Here is a 19,935-nt window from a genome sequence, read left to right on the forward strand (position 1 = left end):
CTTAGGAACAGAAGGTGCACTATTCATATACACTTTTTTTCTCTTGTCAAGTGTTTTGTTCCAGCTATGCAACCTAAACACTGCCTTACTGAGCTTCAGAATAAAACCTACTATATTTTTCTACTATTTTTCTGTCTGAAACAAAACCACTTTGCTTTTATTTTTAGAGCCAATACTGTACACATAAATAGCCCACACAGATTATGTACTGTGCACAGGGCAAGATATTGCTGCTGGGGTCAAATTTAATTAATTTGATATATGAGCGAGAGTGGCGGCGGCTACAATTATCAACACCTTAACGATCTTTTGGTCATCTCAAAAGTAGAAAAGACTTTCAATACATAAATTGTGCATGAATAATTACTCAAACTTCCACTGGAAAAAAAATGAGTCGATTCACGATTACTTAGTATATCAGATCATGTGACACAGTTCCACAATTATTATGAACTTCCACATGAACTGCTCGCTTCTGAAAATGGACAGATGTCCTTACACGTGGCTTGTCCACGTGGTCTTTAACAAACTACAGATGAGCAGCAATGTTCTTTTTGGAGAGCAGTGACTTTCTCCTTGCAACCCTGCCATGCACACCATTGTTGTTCAGTGTTCTCCTGATGGTGGACTCATGAACATTAGCATTAGCCAATGTGAGAGAGGCCTTCAGTTGCTTAGAAGTTACCCTGGGGTCCTTTGTGACCTCGCCGACTATTACACACCTTGCTCTTGGAGTGATCTTTGTTGGTCGACCACTCCTGGGGAGGGTAACAATGGTCTTGAATTTCCTCCATTTGTACACAATCTGTCTGACTGTGGATTGGTGGAGTCCAAACTCTTTAGAGATGGTTTTGTAACCTTTTCCAGCCTGATGAGCATCAACAACGCTTTTTCTGAGGTCCTCAGAAATCTCCTTTGTTCGTGCCATGATACACTTCCACAAACATGTGTTGTGAAGATCAGACTTTGATAGATCCCTGTTCTTTAAATAAAACAGGGTGCCCGCTCACACCTGATTGTCATCCCATTGATTGAAAACACCTGCCTCTAATTTCACCTTCAAATGAACTGCTAATCCTAGAGGATCACATACTTTTGCCACTCACAGATATGCAATATTGGATCATTTTCCTCAATAAATAAATGACCAAGTATAATATTATTGTCTCGTTTGTTTAACTGGGTTCTCTTTATCTACTTTTAGGACTCGTGTGAAAATCTGATGATGTTTTAGGTCATATTTATGCAGAAATATAGAAAATTCTAAAGGGTTCACAAACTTTCAAGCACCACTGTAAATGCTTCACATGATTTCTGTTTGAAAACTATGTTCGGTAGGAGAGGGAAGTCAGTGCGACTACTGGTGCCACATCTAGGCAATTAACTAAAATAAGGCACTGTACTTTCAGAAAGTTATAAAGAAGCAGAAATAAGTTACAGAATAATTTCACTTGATAAAACATAAAGTATAATAAATAAACACATACACTGCCTGGGGAGCAGTTAGGGGTTAGGTGCCTTGCTCAAGGGCATTTCAGCCATTCCTGCTAGTCTTGGGAATCAAACCAGCAACCTTTTGGTCCCAAAGCTGCTTATCTAACCTTTAGACCATGACTTTTTTTTTTAATGATGTCTCTTTCAGTAATTGTTCATCAGTTTAATAACTGATTTTTATGGTTACATCTTCCTGGCATTGAATTAAGTACAGAATACCAAGCATGTTCTGCTAATGAACTGCTAATCCTAGAGGTTCACATACTTTTGCCACTCACAGATATGTAATGTTGGATCATTTTCCTCAGTAAATAAATGACCAAGTATAATATTTTTGTCTCATTTGTTTATCTGGGTTCTCTTTATCTACTTTTAGGACTTGTATGAAAATCTGATGATGTTTTAGGTCATATTTATGCAGAAATATAGAAAATTCTAAAGGGTTCACAAACTTTCAAGCACCACTGTATATTAAAACATTATCTCTTGGGTGCTGAAGTAAAAAAAAATTGCAGAGTTTTAATAAAAAGAGGTGTCAATCTGAAGGGGTGCTGTAGCTGTGAACAAACTGCTGTTGACTTGCATTTCACAAAAAGGAAACTGTAGCCACAAACCTGTTTTATTTCAGGCTGCCTGAAGCAGAACGATCACTAGAGGAATGGGTCCATACACGCTGCGTTGTCTACAATGGTGAGAAAGATGTTACTGTCTCACTGCACAGTACATTTCATGTTTTATATGTCGTTAAGTATCAAGTTAGCCTCCTTAATATTGTTATTGTGTTAATACCCAGCTGTCTGAATTTGTCTGCGATTTCTATGTCACCTATATTTCTATATCATTTATACAATTTCTATGTCATGTATAGGCATCAGTAAGGAGCCGTTTTATCTGCACTGTGTGGATGCATCTGTGCTTTCTTTCAGGTAGTGTATTTTTGCGTTCTGTTCATGAAGACAAACATGAGCATTATGAGCATAGTTACTTTTTTTGTATAACAGAAAAGCTCACTGCCATTCCTGAGCCTCAGTAAACCAACATGATATAACTTACACAGCAGTTATGTTTTGGCTCATGGAGGAAAATTATTGTTCCTCTTTTTCTGAACTTTTTATTTCTCCAGCCATGAATACACAGAATTGCAGTGAATTCAGTCAGACAGAGACCATCAGATCTGTCAGAGAATGTCAACCAACATCAGCTGCAATTACAGAAAAAACAGAAGTCAATATCTTCTAGCATCTTTGAGAACAAAACAAAAACTGTGTGAATACTTCTATTCAAATGGATCCTGGACTAAACAATTCTGTCACAAAAACATCACATTGATATGGATTCCAGAAACAGAGGAAATATCATTTCATCTCATACATCTTCAGATAAATAATTCAGGCGTTTACACATGTGCTGTTGAAGAACACGTACCACCACCTACAAAGTGTTTGGGAAAGACGAGCATATACATTCATGTAAAAGGTAAGTGTGCTTGCTTACAGGACAATAATCCTTAAATTGAGAAATCTGTTGAAATCTCTATGATCTTTGATGATTTTTTATTTATTTTTTTATTTTTTATTTATTTATTTGTACAACAAAAAAGAACATAATACTATAAACAATAAAAAAAAACAAGTGCAGGCGGAGGGAAAAGCGTTTATCGCTTATACTAGGCCCTCCTCCTCTATACTTATTTAAAATTGATTATAGTCTTAATTACCAATAATCATGACTATAAATGAAATAATACAAGTAATATAATACATAGAGAGTGATAACAATACAATAAGGATAATTAAATACTTAATGACATAAATCAAAATAAGAACTGATCATATGAGGCTATTACAAGGGACTATGATGGCTTATGAGATGGCTTTTCAGGGCACTTTTAAACATCAGAAAAGAGGAAATTGTTCGTATATTTGTCTGAAGACTGTTCCATATTGTGACACGTTTATATTTTACGGAGGACTGTGCTAATGATGTGCGGAAGAGAGGAATATGGAGCTGATTCCTTTGCCGGGTATAATAATTATGTACAAGTGAATTAGGATTTAAGAAATTCATTCATTCATTCATTATCTCTAGCCGCTTTATCCTTCTACAGGGTCGCAGGCAAGCTGGAGCCTATCCCAGCTGACTACGGGCGAAAGGCGGGGTACACCCTGGACAAGTCGCCAGGTCATCACAGGGCCGGATTTAAGAAATTGCCAAATATATTGGGGAGATTGTTTGCCAGGAAGTTAAATGTGAAGATACTAATTTGTAATTTATTGATATCATGGATATTTAGTATTTTTAATTTTTGAAACAAGGGAGCCAAGTGTGATCGAGAGTCAGAAGCAATTGCTATTCTTACAAATTTCTTTTGGAGGGTTATAAGAGAGTGTAGAGTTGTACGGTAGGCACATCCCCAAACAATGTTACAGTAAGTCAAGTATGGGTAAATGAGGCTGTTATATATAGTTATAAGAGTCTTTTGAGGGATAACGTATTTGATTTTCCCAATAACACCAATTGTTTTAGCAACTCTTTTACTTATGACAGAGACATGGGCTTTCCAATTTAATTTGTCATCTATTACTACCCCCCAAAATTTAGTCTGTCTCTCTTGCATAATAGAAACATTCTTTAAGAATATTTTGGCCTTATTAATATCATAACTTTTATTTCTACTACGGAAAATAAGGAAATTTGTCTTTTTAGTATTTATTGATAATTTATTTGCTTCAAACCACGTAGCTACTTTAGTCAATTCTTGATTAGCCAGTTGTATCAGAGAATCAAAGTTTTTGTGAGAAAGGAATATGTTGGTGTCATCGGCAAACAGTATTGAGGAGGCTTCTGCTAGATCATTGATGTAGATCAAGAATAGTAGAGGACCCAAAATTGACCCCTGTGGTACTCCACATTGAATTTCTTTGTAGGTAGATTTGATTCCGTTCAGAGTCACATATTGTTTTCTATTATTCAGGTAATTTCGAAACCAATTTAATGCAATGCCACTAACACCGTAAGCAGCTAATTTCCGGAGGAGTATGGTATGGTTTACTGTATCAAAAGCTTTTGATAAATCTAAAAATATTCCTATTGTATATTCGTTTTTGTCAATGGCTGTAGATATTCTGTCTACTAGTTGTATTAGGGCAAGAGAAGTGGATACACCCTTGCGTAAACCGTATTGGTGTTTGTATAGGATATTATTAATGTTGAGATATTTAATCAGTCGATTATAGACAAGCTTTTCGTACAGTTTTGACATACTGGGCAAGACTGAGATTGGTCGGTAGTTGTTAAATGATGTTGGATCTCCACCTTTGAAGATAGGGATTACTTTAGCAGTTTTTGTCCCAGTGGGAACCTCTCCACTTTGTAAAGACAATCTAAGAATATGTGTGAGAGGAATGAGGATGTGGGGAAGGGCCATCTTTAGGGCTTTAGATTTAATTTCATCATATGCAGCAGCAGAGTCTTTTAAATTTAAAACTATGTCCTCTACTTCTGTGCTTGAAGGTGGTTCAAAATGTGACAGGGAACAATTTCTAGGGGCCTTAACGTAGCTTATGGGATCTTTTTGCATTCTTGAAATTTTATTTGCTAGATTAGTACCAATATCTATGGGGCACCGTTTGTAAAGCATGTCCGTGCTGAAAATTTCAGCAACATTTTGTCACATTTGGCTTAAAACAGTGTTTTAAAAACGGTGTGAATTTTTCAGACTCCCCTTTTTGCACATTTATAACAATATTTGTCATCTTAGAGATATTCTAAATAGTTATATCTAAATGTTAAATGTTACAAATAAATGTTAAATGTTAAACCTAAATGTAAAAATTAACATTTACTTTTAACATTTAGATTTCATTTTTATATTTATATTTAAATTTAACATATATTTTTACATTTAGGTTTAACATTTAACATTTATTTGTAACATTTAACATTTAGATATAACTATATAAAATATCTCTAAGATGACAAATATTGTTATAAATGTGCAAAAAGGGGAGTCTGAAAAATTCACACCGTTTTTAAAACACTGTTTTAAGCTAAATGTGACAAAATGTTGCTGAAATTTTCAGCACGGACATGCTTTTTTCAGCACGGACATGCTTTACAAACGGCGCCCCATAAATATCAACAAAGAATTTGTTAAACTCGTTACACATTTCAACATTTTCATTGATGATTTTATCTCTCATTTTTATTTCTTGTGGGCCTGCGTTTGTCTTTTTTTTTTTTACGATTTAGTACTTCATTAATAACTCCCCATGTTTGGTTTATATCAAGACTTGCTTCCGTAAACCTCTTGTGAAAATATTCCTTCTTTGCAGTTCTCAACATGTGATTGAGTTTGTTTCAATATTTTTTATATTGGTGTTGGTTCAAAGGCGTTGGAATTTTTAGGCAGCTTTTATATAGTTGTTGTTTCCTGTTTATTGATTTAAGTAATCCTTTGCTTAGCCATGTTTTTTTGTAACTTTGGTTGGGGCTTTTAGCCGTCTTAAGAGGAAAGCTTTTATCATATATGGTTCCTACAATATTATGGAATAAATTAAATGCTGTCTCAGTGTCAGGTTCCTCTAATACTCCGGTCCATGATACGTCAGACAGCAGTTCTTTAAATTTCTGTGTTTCTGTTATTAACTTGTCGGTATGTGTATCTATCCATTGTTATCTTAGGTTCTTCAATCCCGGTTATTATAAATATAGGAAAATGGTCGGAAATATCTGTAACCAAAACACCTACTTTATAGTCACTATTTAAGGAATTTGTATAGATGTTATCTATTAGTGTTGCAGATTTGTTGGTTACCCTTGTTGGTCTACATACTAGTGGAACAAACGAAGATGAAAATAGGTTATTTATGATCTGCAGTGAGGGAATTAGAACTTTTTATGAGATCTATATTGAAGTCTCCGAATATGTAGCAAGGCTTGTTTTTTCCACTGACCTTACTCATGCTTTGTGTCAGTTGTTCATCAAAGTCATGAATACTTGTGTTAGGCGGTCTATAGATACATCCTATAACTACGTTTTTATCTTTTTTGGATAAAATTCCCACATAATTAGAGAGTATTGTATTTCTATATGTGTGAATTACAGGTTTTTACAGTACCAGTCAAACATTTGGACACACCTACTCATTCATAGGTTTTTCTGTATTTTGACTAATTTCTACATTGTAGAACAAAACTGAAGGCATCAAAATTGTGAAATAACATAAATGGAATTATCAAGCCAAGTCACTTTATCTATATAGCACATTTAAAACAACCTACAGGTTGACCAAAGTCCTTTACAGAGTTGGCAAATAAAACACAGAAAGTCATCATTAAAAAGAGGACATAAAAGTAAATAGTACATAAATGGATAACAGTACAATGACTGGGTGATAAAACACAAGCACATAAAGCAACTAAAAATCCAAAGAAAACAAATGGATTTTTAAGTGGGTGGTGGGGGCTGTTCGGACATAGTGGGAGTTTGTTCCAGTTTGAACCCAGATATACAGAAAGCACAATCACCTTTTTGTCTCAACCGACTCTGCTGGATGGAAAGAAGCACCTTGTCGGAGGACCTTAGAGGTCTACCAGGATGGTGGGACTGTATGAGGTCAGTGAGGTATTGTGGGGACTATGTGTCCAAAGCTTGAAAAACAAACAATAACAATTTAAATTCAATCCTAAACTTAACTGGCAGCCAGCGTAATGAGGCTAAAATCAGGGTAATGTGGCAGATGTCTTTTTTTTTTGGGTCATGAGACGTGCAGCCACATTTTCCACTAGTTGTAACTGACACAAAGTAGACTGACTGATTTTGAAATAAAGTGCATTACAATAATCCAAGTGAGAAGAAATAAAAATGTGTATTATCATCTCAAAATCCTTCAAAGAAAACATGTGCTTGACTTTGCTTCAAACTCTAAGATGATAAAAAAGCCGCTTCACAATGGCACTGATGTGCCTATCGAGTTTTAGATCAAGGTCAAATAAAACTCCAAGATTTCTTGCATAGCGTGTGACATAGGCAGAAAGTAGACCCAGGTTTCTAACTACATTCTTAGCTACTTCTGGAGTTCCAAAAATTAAAATTTCTGTCTTAGTCTCATTTAGTTTTAAAAGCTATGAGCCATCCAGTGCTTCATGTCTCCTAAACAGTCAAACAGGGCTTTCAAAGTCCCATGAGCACCAGGTCTCACTGGGCGATATACCCACGTGTTGTCGGCAGAACAGTGGTATGGTACTCAATGCTTATTCATAATGCGGCTTAGGGGCAACATGTACATCCATCCATCCATTATCTGTAGCCGCTTATCCTGTTCTACAGGGTCGCAGGCAAGCTGGAGCCTATCCCAGCTGACCATGGGCGAGAGGCGGGGTACACCCTGGACAAGTCGCCAGGTCATCGCAGGGCTGACACATAGAGACAAACAACCATTCACACTCACATTCACACCTACGGTCAATTTAGAGCCACCAATTAGCCTAAGCTGCATGTCTTTGGACTGTGGGGGAAACTGGAGCACCCAGAGGAAACCCACGCAGACACGGGGAGAACATGCAAACTCCACACAGAAAGGCCCTCATCGGTCGCTGGGCTCGAACCTGGACCTTCTTGCTATGAGGCGACAGTGCTAACCACTATACCACCGTGCTGCCCGCAACAGTGAAAATAAAATGCAACTAAGAATCAAACCCTGAGGTACACCATACAAGAGAGAAGTAGGAACAGATGACAATCCACCGAAAGAAACTGAAAAGGATCTCTTTTCAAGGAAAGAGGCAAACCAATGGAGTGTGGTGCCTGAAATGCCTACCCAGCGCTCCAGGCGATTGAGGAGGATGCTATGGTACACAGTGTCAAAGGCTGCACTGAGATCTAATATTGCGCAGTCATCTGCAGACATCAGTGTTTATGTAGTAAACAAAAAAAGTGTTAAAAAACCAAAATATGTTTCATATTTTAGATTCTTCAAAGTAGCCAGCGTTTACCTTGATGACGCTTTGCACACTATTGGCATTATCTTAACCAGCTTCATGAGGTAATCACCTGGAATGCTTTTAGTTAACAGGAGTGCCTTGTCAAAAATTAATTAGTGCAATTTCTTGCCTTCTTCATGCATTTGAGATCAAACAGTACAAAGTAAATAATAAAAATACAGTAAACAGCCCTCAACTGTAGTAATATTATGTCAAGAACTGCTCAACTAAGTAAAAAGAAACGACATCCATCATTACTTTAAGACATGAAGTGACAGTTAATAGAAATAAAGAAAAACAATTGAATTAAGAGGTGTGTTCAAACTTTTTGTACCTACCAGTGAGCACTGATCAAGTATCTTTCTTCATTTCATTGTAATATTTTGTAATTTTCACTTAATTGTAATATTCAGAATTAGTAATTAATAAGTAATTCCTTCTATAGTAATTAGTATGTTTCAGAGTATGTCCTCTGTACTATACTGTAATATATGTGTGTGTGTGTGTGTGTGTGTGTGTGTGTGTGTGTATATAATATATATATATATATATATATATATATATATATATATATATATATATATATATATACACAACCCCGATTCCAAAACAGTTGGGACAAAGTATAAATTGTAAATAAAAACAGAATGCAATAACTTACAAATCTCAAAAACTGATATTGTATTCACAATAGAACATAGACAACATATCAAATGTCGAAAGTGAGATATTGGCTCATTTGAAATTTCATGACAGCAACACATCTCAAAAAAGTTGGGACAGGGGCAATAAGAGGCTGGAAAAGTTAAAGGTACAAAAAAGGAACAGCTGGAAGACCAAATTGCAACTCATTAGGTCAATTGGCAATAGGTCATTAACATGACTGGGTATAAAAAGAGCATCTTGGAGTGGCAGCGGCTCTCAGAAGTAAAGATGGGAAGAGGATCACCAATCCCCCTAATTCTGCGCCGACAAATAGTGGAGCAATATCAGAAAGGAGTTCAACAGTGTAAAATTGCAAAGAGTTTGAACATATCATCATCTACAGTGCATAATATCATCAAAAGATTCAGAGAATCTGGAAGAATCTCTGTGCGTAAGGGTCAAGGCCGGAAAACCATACTGGGTGCCCATGATCTTCGGGCCCTTAGACGGCACTGCATCACATACAGGCATGCTTCTGTATTGGAAATCACAAAATGGGCTCAGGAATATTTCCAGAGAACATTATCTGTGAACACAATTCACCGTGCCATCCGCCGTTGCCAGCTAAAACTCTATAGTTCAAAGAAGAAGCCGTATCTAAACATGATCCAGAAGCGCAGATGTCTTCTCTGGGCCAAGGCTCATTTAAAATGGACTGTGGCAAAGTGGAAAACTGTTCTGTGGTCAGACGAATCAAAATTTGAAGTTCTTTATGGAAATCAGGGATGCCGTGTCATTCGGACTAAAGAGGAGAAGGACGACCCAAGTTGTTATCAGCGCTCAGTTCAGAAGCCTGCATCTCTGATGGTATGGGGTTGCATTAGTGCGGCTGTTGGAACGCCTGACGATCTTCCTGTTGCGCCAGGACCAGGGCCTCGAACCATTGTTCTTGCTCCTTTCGGAGGGCGAGCACCGCCTGGTGCTGGCTCTGTTGGGCCGTGGTGAGGGCGTGGATCAGGTCTGAGAAGGGGGAGGACTCCATGGGGCTGTTCTCTTCTGTGCTCGGGCTCCCGGGTTTCGGCACCACTGTAGAACTTTGAACGGGTGGGTGGAGCACAGAAGTACGGCAGGCCAGAACTAAGTTTCCAAAACTCTTTATTTTTGCACTTTTCAGTGACACACGTCCACTCTCCCAGCCATACACATAAGACATCTGGTTCAGGAGAGAGCTCCCTTCCTCTGCCCTCTCTCTCCTTATATAGGGCGTGGTTGCTGGGAAGACACACAAACACAGGTTAATTCACATCAGGTGTAGTGATTCTGCCACTTACCTTCCCTGACTCCGCCCTCCGGTCACAGACCGACGCTTGACCATGCCCCTACTGCCACAAACAGATAAGAAGAATCAAGAGAAACATGGGACTCATAGTAAACTAATTTTCTAATAATAATCATCATATAAGTTTCACATAATCTCAGTTTACATTAAAGAGGTTATATACAACATCCTCCAAAAACGAGACCTGAACGATAAATTGTAAGTGAACAGTAGTGTGTGTGTGTGCGTGTGTGTGTTGTTAATACATTGTGTTTTGTGGTTTGCATATCCTCGGCTTGATCAGATCGTGCTTTGGTCGAAATTAATCAAAACCTAAAAGACCAAATGCAAAATAAATACAGAACCTTTAGGTCAGATTGTAACAGGTCTTGAACGCAGTCATGCTGGTCTTTATGAATGTTTGATGATCAGTGTAATGCTACCACCAGCAGAGGAAAAATATTCAACCCTGATGCTGATTATAATCTTCTGTTACTCTTCACTTGCTCTTAAAATGGTTTCTGTCACTCACTCTGCTAACAATAAATGTAATATTATGTTCATCTCATAAAGCCTGTACTATATTTTATGGTTTCTTGAGGAAATGTCACCATGGTGTACTGATTTCAGTGTTCTCTCCCCCTCTGCAGTTCTACCATCTCTTACCCTGCAGCTGATGAACAGCACTAATGTCTCCTGTGTGGAGCTTCTCTGCTCTCTGCAGGGTTTAAGACCACAGCAGGTAAACTTCACATGGACCAGAGCTACTCAGCTTCTTCACCATCACGAGTCCAGGAACATGAACAGCACGTTGATGCTCTGCAAGCCGAACTGGACAGACGGAGAAACATTCACTTGTCACGCCAGTTACTCACACAGCCACACACTCTACAGCAAGAACATCACACTCCCATGCAACTCAGGTGAGCCTTTTACTTACTCTATAAATGTGGACATTTCTTTGATCAAGTTAGTCCATGTGAGAAGATAAGTGAATTGACTAAAAGGAGACAGATTTGTTGAATTGTGAATTCACTCAGGCCTTTTATGTTTTTATATGAAGTTATTTCTTTACAGCTTTGTTTACTGAACAGTTCTTATAGTGGTGCTTGAAAGTTTGTGAAACCTTTAGAATTTTCTATATTTCTGCATAAATATGACCTAAAACAACATCAGATTTTCACACAAGTCCTAAAAGTAGATAAAGAGAACCCAATTAAACAAATGAGACAAAAATATTATACTTGGTCATTTATTTATTGAGGAAAATGATCCAATATTACATATCTGTGAGTGGCAAAAGTATGCGAACATTTGCTTTCAGTATCCGGTGTGACCCCCTTGTGCAGCAATAACTGCAACGAAACATTTCTGGTAACTGTTGATCAGTCCTGCACACCGGCTTGGAGGAATTTTAGCCCATTCATCCATACAGAACAGCTTCAACTCTGGGATGTTGGTGGGTTTCCTCACATGAACTGCTCACTTCAGGTCCTTCCACAATATTTCGATTGGATTAAGGTCAGGACTTTGACTTGGCCATTCCAAAACATGAACTTTATTCTTCTTTAACCATTCTTTGGTAGAACGACTTTTGTGTTTAGGGTCGTTGTCTTGCTGCATGACCCACCTTCTCTTGACATTCGGTTCATGGACAGATGGCTTGATATTTTCCTTTAGAATTTGCTGGTATAATTCAGAATTCATTGTTCCATCAATGATGGCAAGCCGTCCTGGCCCAAACAATGATACTACCACCACCATGTTTCACATATATGATAAGGTTCTTATGCTGGACTGCAGTGTTTTCCTTTCTCCAAACATAACGCTTCTCATTTAAACCAAAAAGTTCTATTTTGGTCTCATCCATCCACAAAACATTTTTCCAATAGCCTTCTGGCTTGTCCACGTGATCTTTAGCATTAGGGCTTAGGGGCAACATGTACATCCATCCATCCATTATCTGTAGCCGCTTATCCTGTTCTACAGGGTCACAGGCAAGCTGGAGCCTATCCCAGCTGACCATGGGCGAGAGGCGGGGTACACCCTGGACAAGTCGCCAGGTCATCGCAGGGCTGACACATAGGCTACATTTACATTAGACCGTATCTATCTCGTTTTCTTCGCGGAGGCACTGTCCGTTTACATTAAACCCCCTGGAAAAGCCAGGAAACGGGAATCCGCCAGCGTCCACGTATTCAATCTAGATCGTGTCTGGTCCGGTGCTGTGTAAACATTCAGAATACGCGAATACGCTGTGCTGAGCTCTAGCTGGCGTCTCATTGGACAACGTCACTGTGACATCCACCTTCCTGATTCGCTGGCGTTGGTCATGTGACGCGACTGCTGAAAACCGGCGCGGACTTCCGCCTTGTGTCACCTTTCATTAAAGAGTATAAAAGTATGAAAATACTGCAAATACTGATGCAAATACTGCCCATTGTGTAGTTATGATTGTCTTTAGGCTTGCCATCCTTCCACTTGCAAGTAGTAAGTGATATGCGCTGGGATCACACACACAGCGGCTCAGTCCCGAATCGTGGCTTCTGCACTTCACTTGCGCGCTGTGTGAGCTGCGCAGGGCCGTAGTGCGCACCCTCCAGAGGGCACTCGCTGTTCAGGGCGGAGTGATTTGGAGCGCAGGATGCCTGCGGAGCCGAGCGTATCTGCGTATTGGCGTCGCTATGTGCACGGCTAACGGTTTTAGTGTAAACGCGAATCATTTTAAGAACATTAATCTGATGATCCGCTGATTCGACGTAATGTAAACGTAGCCATAGAGACAAACAACCATTCACACTCACATTCACACCTACGGTCAATTTAGAGCCACCAATTAGCCTAAGCTGCATGTCTTTGGACTGTGGGGGAAACTGGAAATCCCGGAGGAAACCCACGCAGACACAGGGAGAACATGCAAACTCCACACAGAAAGGCCCTCATCGGCCGTTGGGCTCAAACCCAGGACCTTCTTGCTATGAGGCGACAGTGCTAACCGCTACACCACTGTGCTGCCCACAACAGTGAAAATAAAATACAACTAAGAATCAAACCCTGAGGTACACCATACAAGAGAGAAGTAGGAACAGATGACAATCCACCGAAAGAAACTGAAAAGGATCTCTTTTCAAGGAAAGAGGCAAACCAATGGAGTGTGGTGCCTGAAATGCCTACCCAGTGCTCCAGGCGATTGAGGAGGATGCTATGGTACACAGTGTCAAAGGCTGCACTGAGATCTAATATTGCGCAGTCATCTGCAGACATCAGTGTTTATGTAGTAAACAAAAAAAGTGTTAAAAAACCAAAATATGTTTCATATTTTAGATTCTTCAAAGTAGCCAGCGTTTACCTTGATGACGCTTTGCACACTATTGGCATTATCTTAACCAGCTTCATGAGGTAATCACCTGGAATGCTTTTAGTTAACAGGAGTGCCTTGTCAAAAATTAATTAGTGCAATTTCTTGCCTTCTTAATGCATTTGAGATCAAACAGTACAAAGTAAATAATAAAAATACAGTAAACAGCCCTCAACTGTAGTAATATTATGTCAAGAACCGCTCAACTAAGTAAAAAGAAACGACAGCCATCATTACTTTAAGACATGAAGTGACAATTAATAGAAATAAAGAAAAACAACTGAATTAAGAGGTGTGTTCAAACTTTTTGTACCTACCAGTGAGCACTGATCAAGTATCTTTCTTCATTTCATTTCATTGTAATATTTTGTAATTTTCACTTAATTGTAATATTCAGAATTAGTAATTAATAAGTAATTTCTTCTATAGTAATTAGTATGTTTCAGAGTATGTCCTCTGTACTATACTGTAATATATATATATATATATATATATATATATATATATATATATATATATATATATATATATACACACACAACCCTGATTCCAAAACAGTTGGGACAAAGTATAAATTGTAAATAAAAACAGAATGCAATAACTTACAAATCTCAAAAACTGATATTGTATTCACAATAGAACATAGACAACATATCAAATGTCGAAAGTGAGACATTTTGAAATTTCATGCCAAATATTGGCTCATTTGAAATTTCATGACAGCAACACATCTCAAAAAAGTTGGGACGGGGCAATAAGAGGCTGGAAAAGTTAAAGGTATAAAAAAGGAACAGCTGGAGGACCAAATTGCAACTCATTAGGTCAACTGGCAATAGGTCATTAACATGACTGGGTATAAAAAGAGCATCTTGGAGTGGCAGCGGCTCTCAGAAGTAAAGATGGGAAGAGGATCACCAATCCCCCTAATTCTGCGCTGACAAATAGTGGAGCAATATCAGAAAGGAGTTCGACAGTGTAAAATTGCAAAGAGTTTGAACATATCATCATTTACAGTGCATAATATCATCAAAAGATTCAGAGAATCTGGAAGAATCTCTGTGCGTAAGGGTCAAGGCCGGAAAACCATACTGGGTGCCCGTGATCTTCGGGCCCTTAGACGGCACTGCATCACATACAGGCATGCTTCTGTATTGGAAATCACAAAATGGGCTCAGGAATATTTCCAGAGAACATTATCTGTGAACACAATTCACCGTGCCATCCGCCGTTGCCAGCTAAAACTCTATAGTTCAAAGAAGAAGCCGTATCTAAACATGATCCAGAAGCGCAGATGTCTTCTCTGGGCCAAGGCTCATTTAAAATGGACTGTGGCAAAGTGGAAAACTGTTCTGTGGTCAGACGAATCAAAATTTGAAGTTCTTTATGGAAATCAGGGATGCCGTGTCATTCGGACTAAAGAGGAGAAGGACGACCCAAGTTGTTATCAGCGCTCAGTTCAGAAGCCTGCATCTCTGATGGTATGGGGTTGCATTAGTGCGGCTGTCGGAACGCCTGACGATCTTCCTGTTGCGCCAGCACCAGGGCCTCGAACCGTTGTTCTTGCTCCTTTCGGAGGGCAAGCAGCGCCTGGTGCTGGCTCTGTTGGGCCGTGGTGAGGGCGTGGATCAGGTCTGAGAAGGGGGAGGACTCCATGGGGCTGTTCTCTTCTGTGCTCGGGCTCCCGGGTTTCGGCACCACTGTAGAACTTTGAACGGGTGGGTGGAGCACAGAAGTACGGCAGGCCAGAACTAAGTTTCCAAAACTCTTTATTTTTGCACTTTTCAGTGACACACGTCCACTCTCCCAGCCATACACATAAGACATCTGGTTCAGGAGAGAGCTCCCTTCCTCTGCCCTCTCTCTCCTTATATAGGGCGTGGTTGCTGGGAAGACACACAAACACAGGTTAATTCACATTAGGTGTAGTGATTCTGCCACTTACCTTCCCTGACTCCGCCCTCCGGTCACAGACCGACGCTTGACCATGCCCCTACTGCCACAAACAGATAAGAAGAATCAAGAGAAACATGGGACTCATAGTAAACTAATTTTCTAATAATAATCATCATATAAATTTCACATAATCTCAGTTTACATTAAAGAGGTTATATACAACATCCTCCAAAAACGAGACCTGAACGATAAATTGTAAGTGAACAGTAGTGTGTGTGTGCGTGTGTGTGTTGTTAATACGTTGTGTTTTGTGGTTTGCATATCCTCGGCTTGATCAGATCGTGCTTTGGTCGAAATTAATCAAAACCTAAAAGACCAAATGCAAAATAAATACAGAACCTTTAGGTCAGATTATAACAGGTCTTGAACGCAGTCATGCTGGTCTTTATGAATGTTTGATGATCAGTGTAATGCTACCACCAGCAGAGGAAAAATATTCAACCCTGATGCTGATTATAATCTTCTGTTACTCTTCACTTGCTCTTAAAATGGTTTCTGTCACTCACTCTGCTAACAATAAATGTAATATTATGTTCATCTCATAAAGCCTGTACTATATTTTATGGTTTCTTGAGGAAATGTCACCATGGTGTACTGATTTCAGTGTTCTCTCCCCCTCTGCAGTTCTACCATCTCTTACCCTGCAGCTGATGAACAGCACTAATGTCTCCTGTGTGGAGCTTCTCTGCTCTCTGCAGGGTTTAAGACCACAGCAGGTAAACTTCACATGGACCAGAGCTACTCAGCTTCTTCACCATCACGAGTCCAGGAACATGAACAGCACGTTGATGCTCTGCAAGCCGAACTGGACAGACGGAGAAACATTCACTTGTCACGCCAGTTACTCACACAGCCACACACTCTACAGCAAGAACATCACACTCCCATGCAACTCAGGTGAGCCTTTTACTTACTCTATAAATGTGGACATTTCTTTGATCAAGTTAGTCCATGTGAGAAGATAAGTGAATTGACTAAAAGGAGACAGATTTGTTGAATTGTGAATTCACTCAGGCCTTTTATGTTTTTATATGAAGTTATTTCTTTACAGCTTTGTTTACTGAACAGTTCTTATAGTGGTGCTTGAAAGTTTGTGAAACCTTTAGAATTTTCTATATTTCTGCATAAATATGACCTAAAACAACATCAGATTTTCACACAAGTCCTAAAAGTAGATAGAGAACCCAGATTAAACAAATGAGACAAAAATATTATACTTGGTCATTTATTTATTGAGGAAAATGATCCAATATTACATATCTGTGACTGGCAAAAGTATGTGAACATTTGCTTTCAGTATCCGGTGTGACCCCCTTGTGCAGCAATAACTGCAACGAAACATTTCTGGTAACTGTTGATCAGTCCTGCACACCGGCTTGGAGGAATTTTAGCCCATTCATCCGTACAGAACAGCTTCAACTCTGGGATGTTGGTGGGTTTCCTCACATGAACTGCTCGCTTCAGGTCCTTCCACAATATTTCGATTGGATTAAGGTCAGGACTTTGACTTGGCCATTCCAAAACATGAACTTTATTCTTCTTTAACCATTCTTTGGTAGAACGACTTGTGTGTTTAGGGTCGTTGTCTTGCTGCATGACCCACCTTCTCTTGACATTCGGTTCATGGACAGATGGCTTGATATTTTCCTTTAGAATTTGCTGGTATAATTCAGAATTCATTGTTCCATCGATGATGGCAAGCCGTCCTGGCCCAAACCATGATACTACCACCACCATGTTTCACATATATGATAAGGTTCTTATGCTGGACTGCAGTGTTTTCCTTTCTCCAAACATAACGCTTCTCATTTAAACCACAAAGTTCTATTTTGGTCTCATCCGTCCACAAAACATTTTTCCAATAGCCTTCTGGCTTGTCCACGTGATCTTTAGCAAACTGCAGACGAGCAGCAATGTTCTTTTTGGAGAGCAGTGGCTTTCTCCTTGCAACCCTGCCATGCACACCATTGCTGTTCAGTGTTCTCCTGATGTTGGACTCATGAACATTAACATTAGCCAATGTGAGAGAGGCCTTCAGTTGCTTAGAAGTTACCCTGGGGTCCTTTGTGACCTCGCTGACTATTACATGCCTTGCTCTTGGAGTGATCTTTGTTGGTCGACCACTCCTGGGGAGGGTAACAATGGTCTTTAATTTCCTCCATTTGTACACAATCTGTCTGACTGTGGATTGGTGGAGTCCAAACTCTTTAGAGATGGTTTTGTAACCTTTTCCAGCCTGATGAGCATCAACAACGCTTTTTCTGAGGTCCTCAGAAATCTCCTTTGTTCGTGCCATGATACACTTCCACAAACATGTGTTGTGAAGATCAGACTTTGATAGATCCCTGTTCTTTAAATAAAACAGGGTGCCCGCTCACACCTGATTGTCATCCCATTGATTGAAAACACCTGACTCTAATTTCACCTTCAAATGAACTGCTAATCCTAGAGGATCACATACTTTTGCCACTCACAGATATGCAATATTGGATAATTTTCCTCAATAAATAAATGACCAAGTATAATATTTTTGTCTCATTTGTTTAACTGGGATCTCTTTATCTACTTTTAGGACTCGTGTGAAAATCTGATGATGTTTTAGGTCATATTTATGCAGAAATATAGACAATTCTAAAGGGTTCACAAACTTTCAAGCACCACTGTAAATGCTTCACATGATTTCTGTTCGAAAACTATGTTCGGTAGGAGAGGGAAGTCAGTGCGACTACTGGTGCCACATCTAGGCAATTAACTAAAATAAGGCACTGTACTTTCAGAAAGTTATAAAGAAGCAGAAATAAGTTACAGAATAATTTCACTTGATAAAACACAAAGTATAATAAATAAACACATACACTGCCTGGGGAGCAGTTAGGGGTTAGGTGCCTTGCTCAAGGGCATTCCAGCCATTCCTGCTAGTCTTAGGAATCAAACCGGCAACCTTTTGGTCCCAAAGCTGCTTATCTAACCTTTAGACCATGACTTTTTTTTTAATGATGTCTCTTTCAGTAATTGTTCATCAGTTTAATAACTGATTTTTATGGTTACATCTTCCTGGCATTGAATTAAGTACAGAATACCAAGCATGTTCCTCTTACTCCTGTTTTTACAGGTTCAGTTGTGCGTTATATAGTCGTTGGGATCCTTTTTGGCTTATTGATTGGCACTGCTTTGTCCATTGAGGTTTACTATCAATGTCTCAGTAAGTTTGTGTTTATATATACACAATATAAAACCACAGTAAACATAACTATTTGTCTTTCCAGTAATGTTCTACATGAGTTGAACAGTTTTGCATGTAATATTATAAACTAATTGCTGTCACTGTGTTTCAGCTGGATGCCGTCACCAGGCTCCTGCATCTGAACTTGTCTCAACCTCTCATATCTAGTACATCAACAGCACAAACTGAAACAAACATATCTGGTACCAAAAAAGAGGCTTTGATGACTTTAGGAGTGCCATTACTATTGCACAACACCAGATATTACTCTTCCCTGCCAGCAGAGGTCGCAATCTTCCAAATTCTCATGCAACTTCTGACAGCCACTTCTCGGTCACAAGATTGGCAAGACTTTGTAGTGTGTTGCTGAACTTGTTGGGTATATACAACAAGTTCAGCAACACACTACAAAGTCTTGCCAATCTTGTGACTGTGTAAATTATGAGCCTTGTAGTTCTGATGATTTTCTCTGCTGTGTCTAACTACTCTCTTTGTTTATTCTTGAGCTCACTCTTATTCCTGGTTATATTGTGTCTTCTTGTGTTTTGAGTGCTTTTCCACTCTGAGTTGATTTGTAATTTTAAGTTTGTATTCCTGGAGTCCATAATAAAGTGCCTGTGATCATGTTAGAAGCACTCTCCTTTTGAATTCAGTCTGTTACTGAAGAGCTCACTTCAACAATGAGGTTTTGATGACTTTAGGGTGGCACGGTGGTGTAGTGGTTAGCACGGTCGCCTCACAGCAAGAAGGTTCTGGGTTCAAACCCAGCAGCCGGCGAGGGCCTTTCTGTGCGGAGTTTGCATGTTCTCCGCGTGTCTGCGTGGGTTTCCTCTGGGTGCTCTGGTTTCCCCCACAATCCAAAGGCATGCAGTTAGGTTGACGTAGGGCGGCCTTGGGCTGAGGTGCCCTTGAGCAAGGTACCGAACCCCTGACTGCTCCCCGGGCGCTCTGGGCTGCCCA

At 39.3% G+C, this 19,935-nt stretch overlaps 1 gene segment (V, D, J or C); it reads left to right on the forward strand.

Moving 5' to 3' along the window:
* Nucleotides 1-2,129: 2,129 nt before the first annotated feature.
* LOC132873670 (immunoglobulin heavy constant alpha 2-like) lies at nucleotides 2,130-19,350 on the forward strand. The segment is given in 7 exon segments: nucleotides 2,130-2,184; nucleotides 2,363-2,420; nucleotides 2,618-2,970; nucleotides 11,092-11,364; nucleotides 16,377-16,649; nucleotides 18,865-18,954; nucleotides 19,088-19,350. Coding segments are annotated over 5 exon segments (984 nt in total).
* Nucleotides 19,351-19,935: the final 585 nt, after the last annotated feature.

This window comes from Neoarius graeffei, chromosome 25 (assembly GCF_027579695.1).
Source record: "Neoarius graeffei isolate fNeoGra1 chromosome 25, fNeoGra1.pri, whole genome shotgun sequence".
NCBI classification, from domain to species: Eukaryota; Metazoa; Chordata; class Actinopteri; order Siluriformes; family Ariidae; genus Neoarius; species Neoarius graeffei.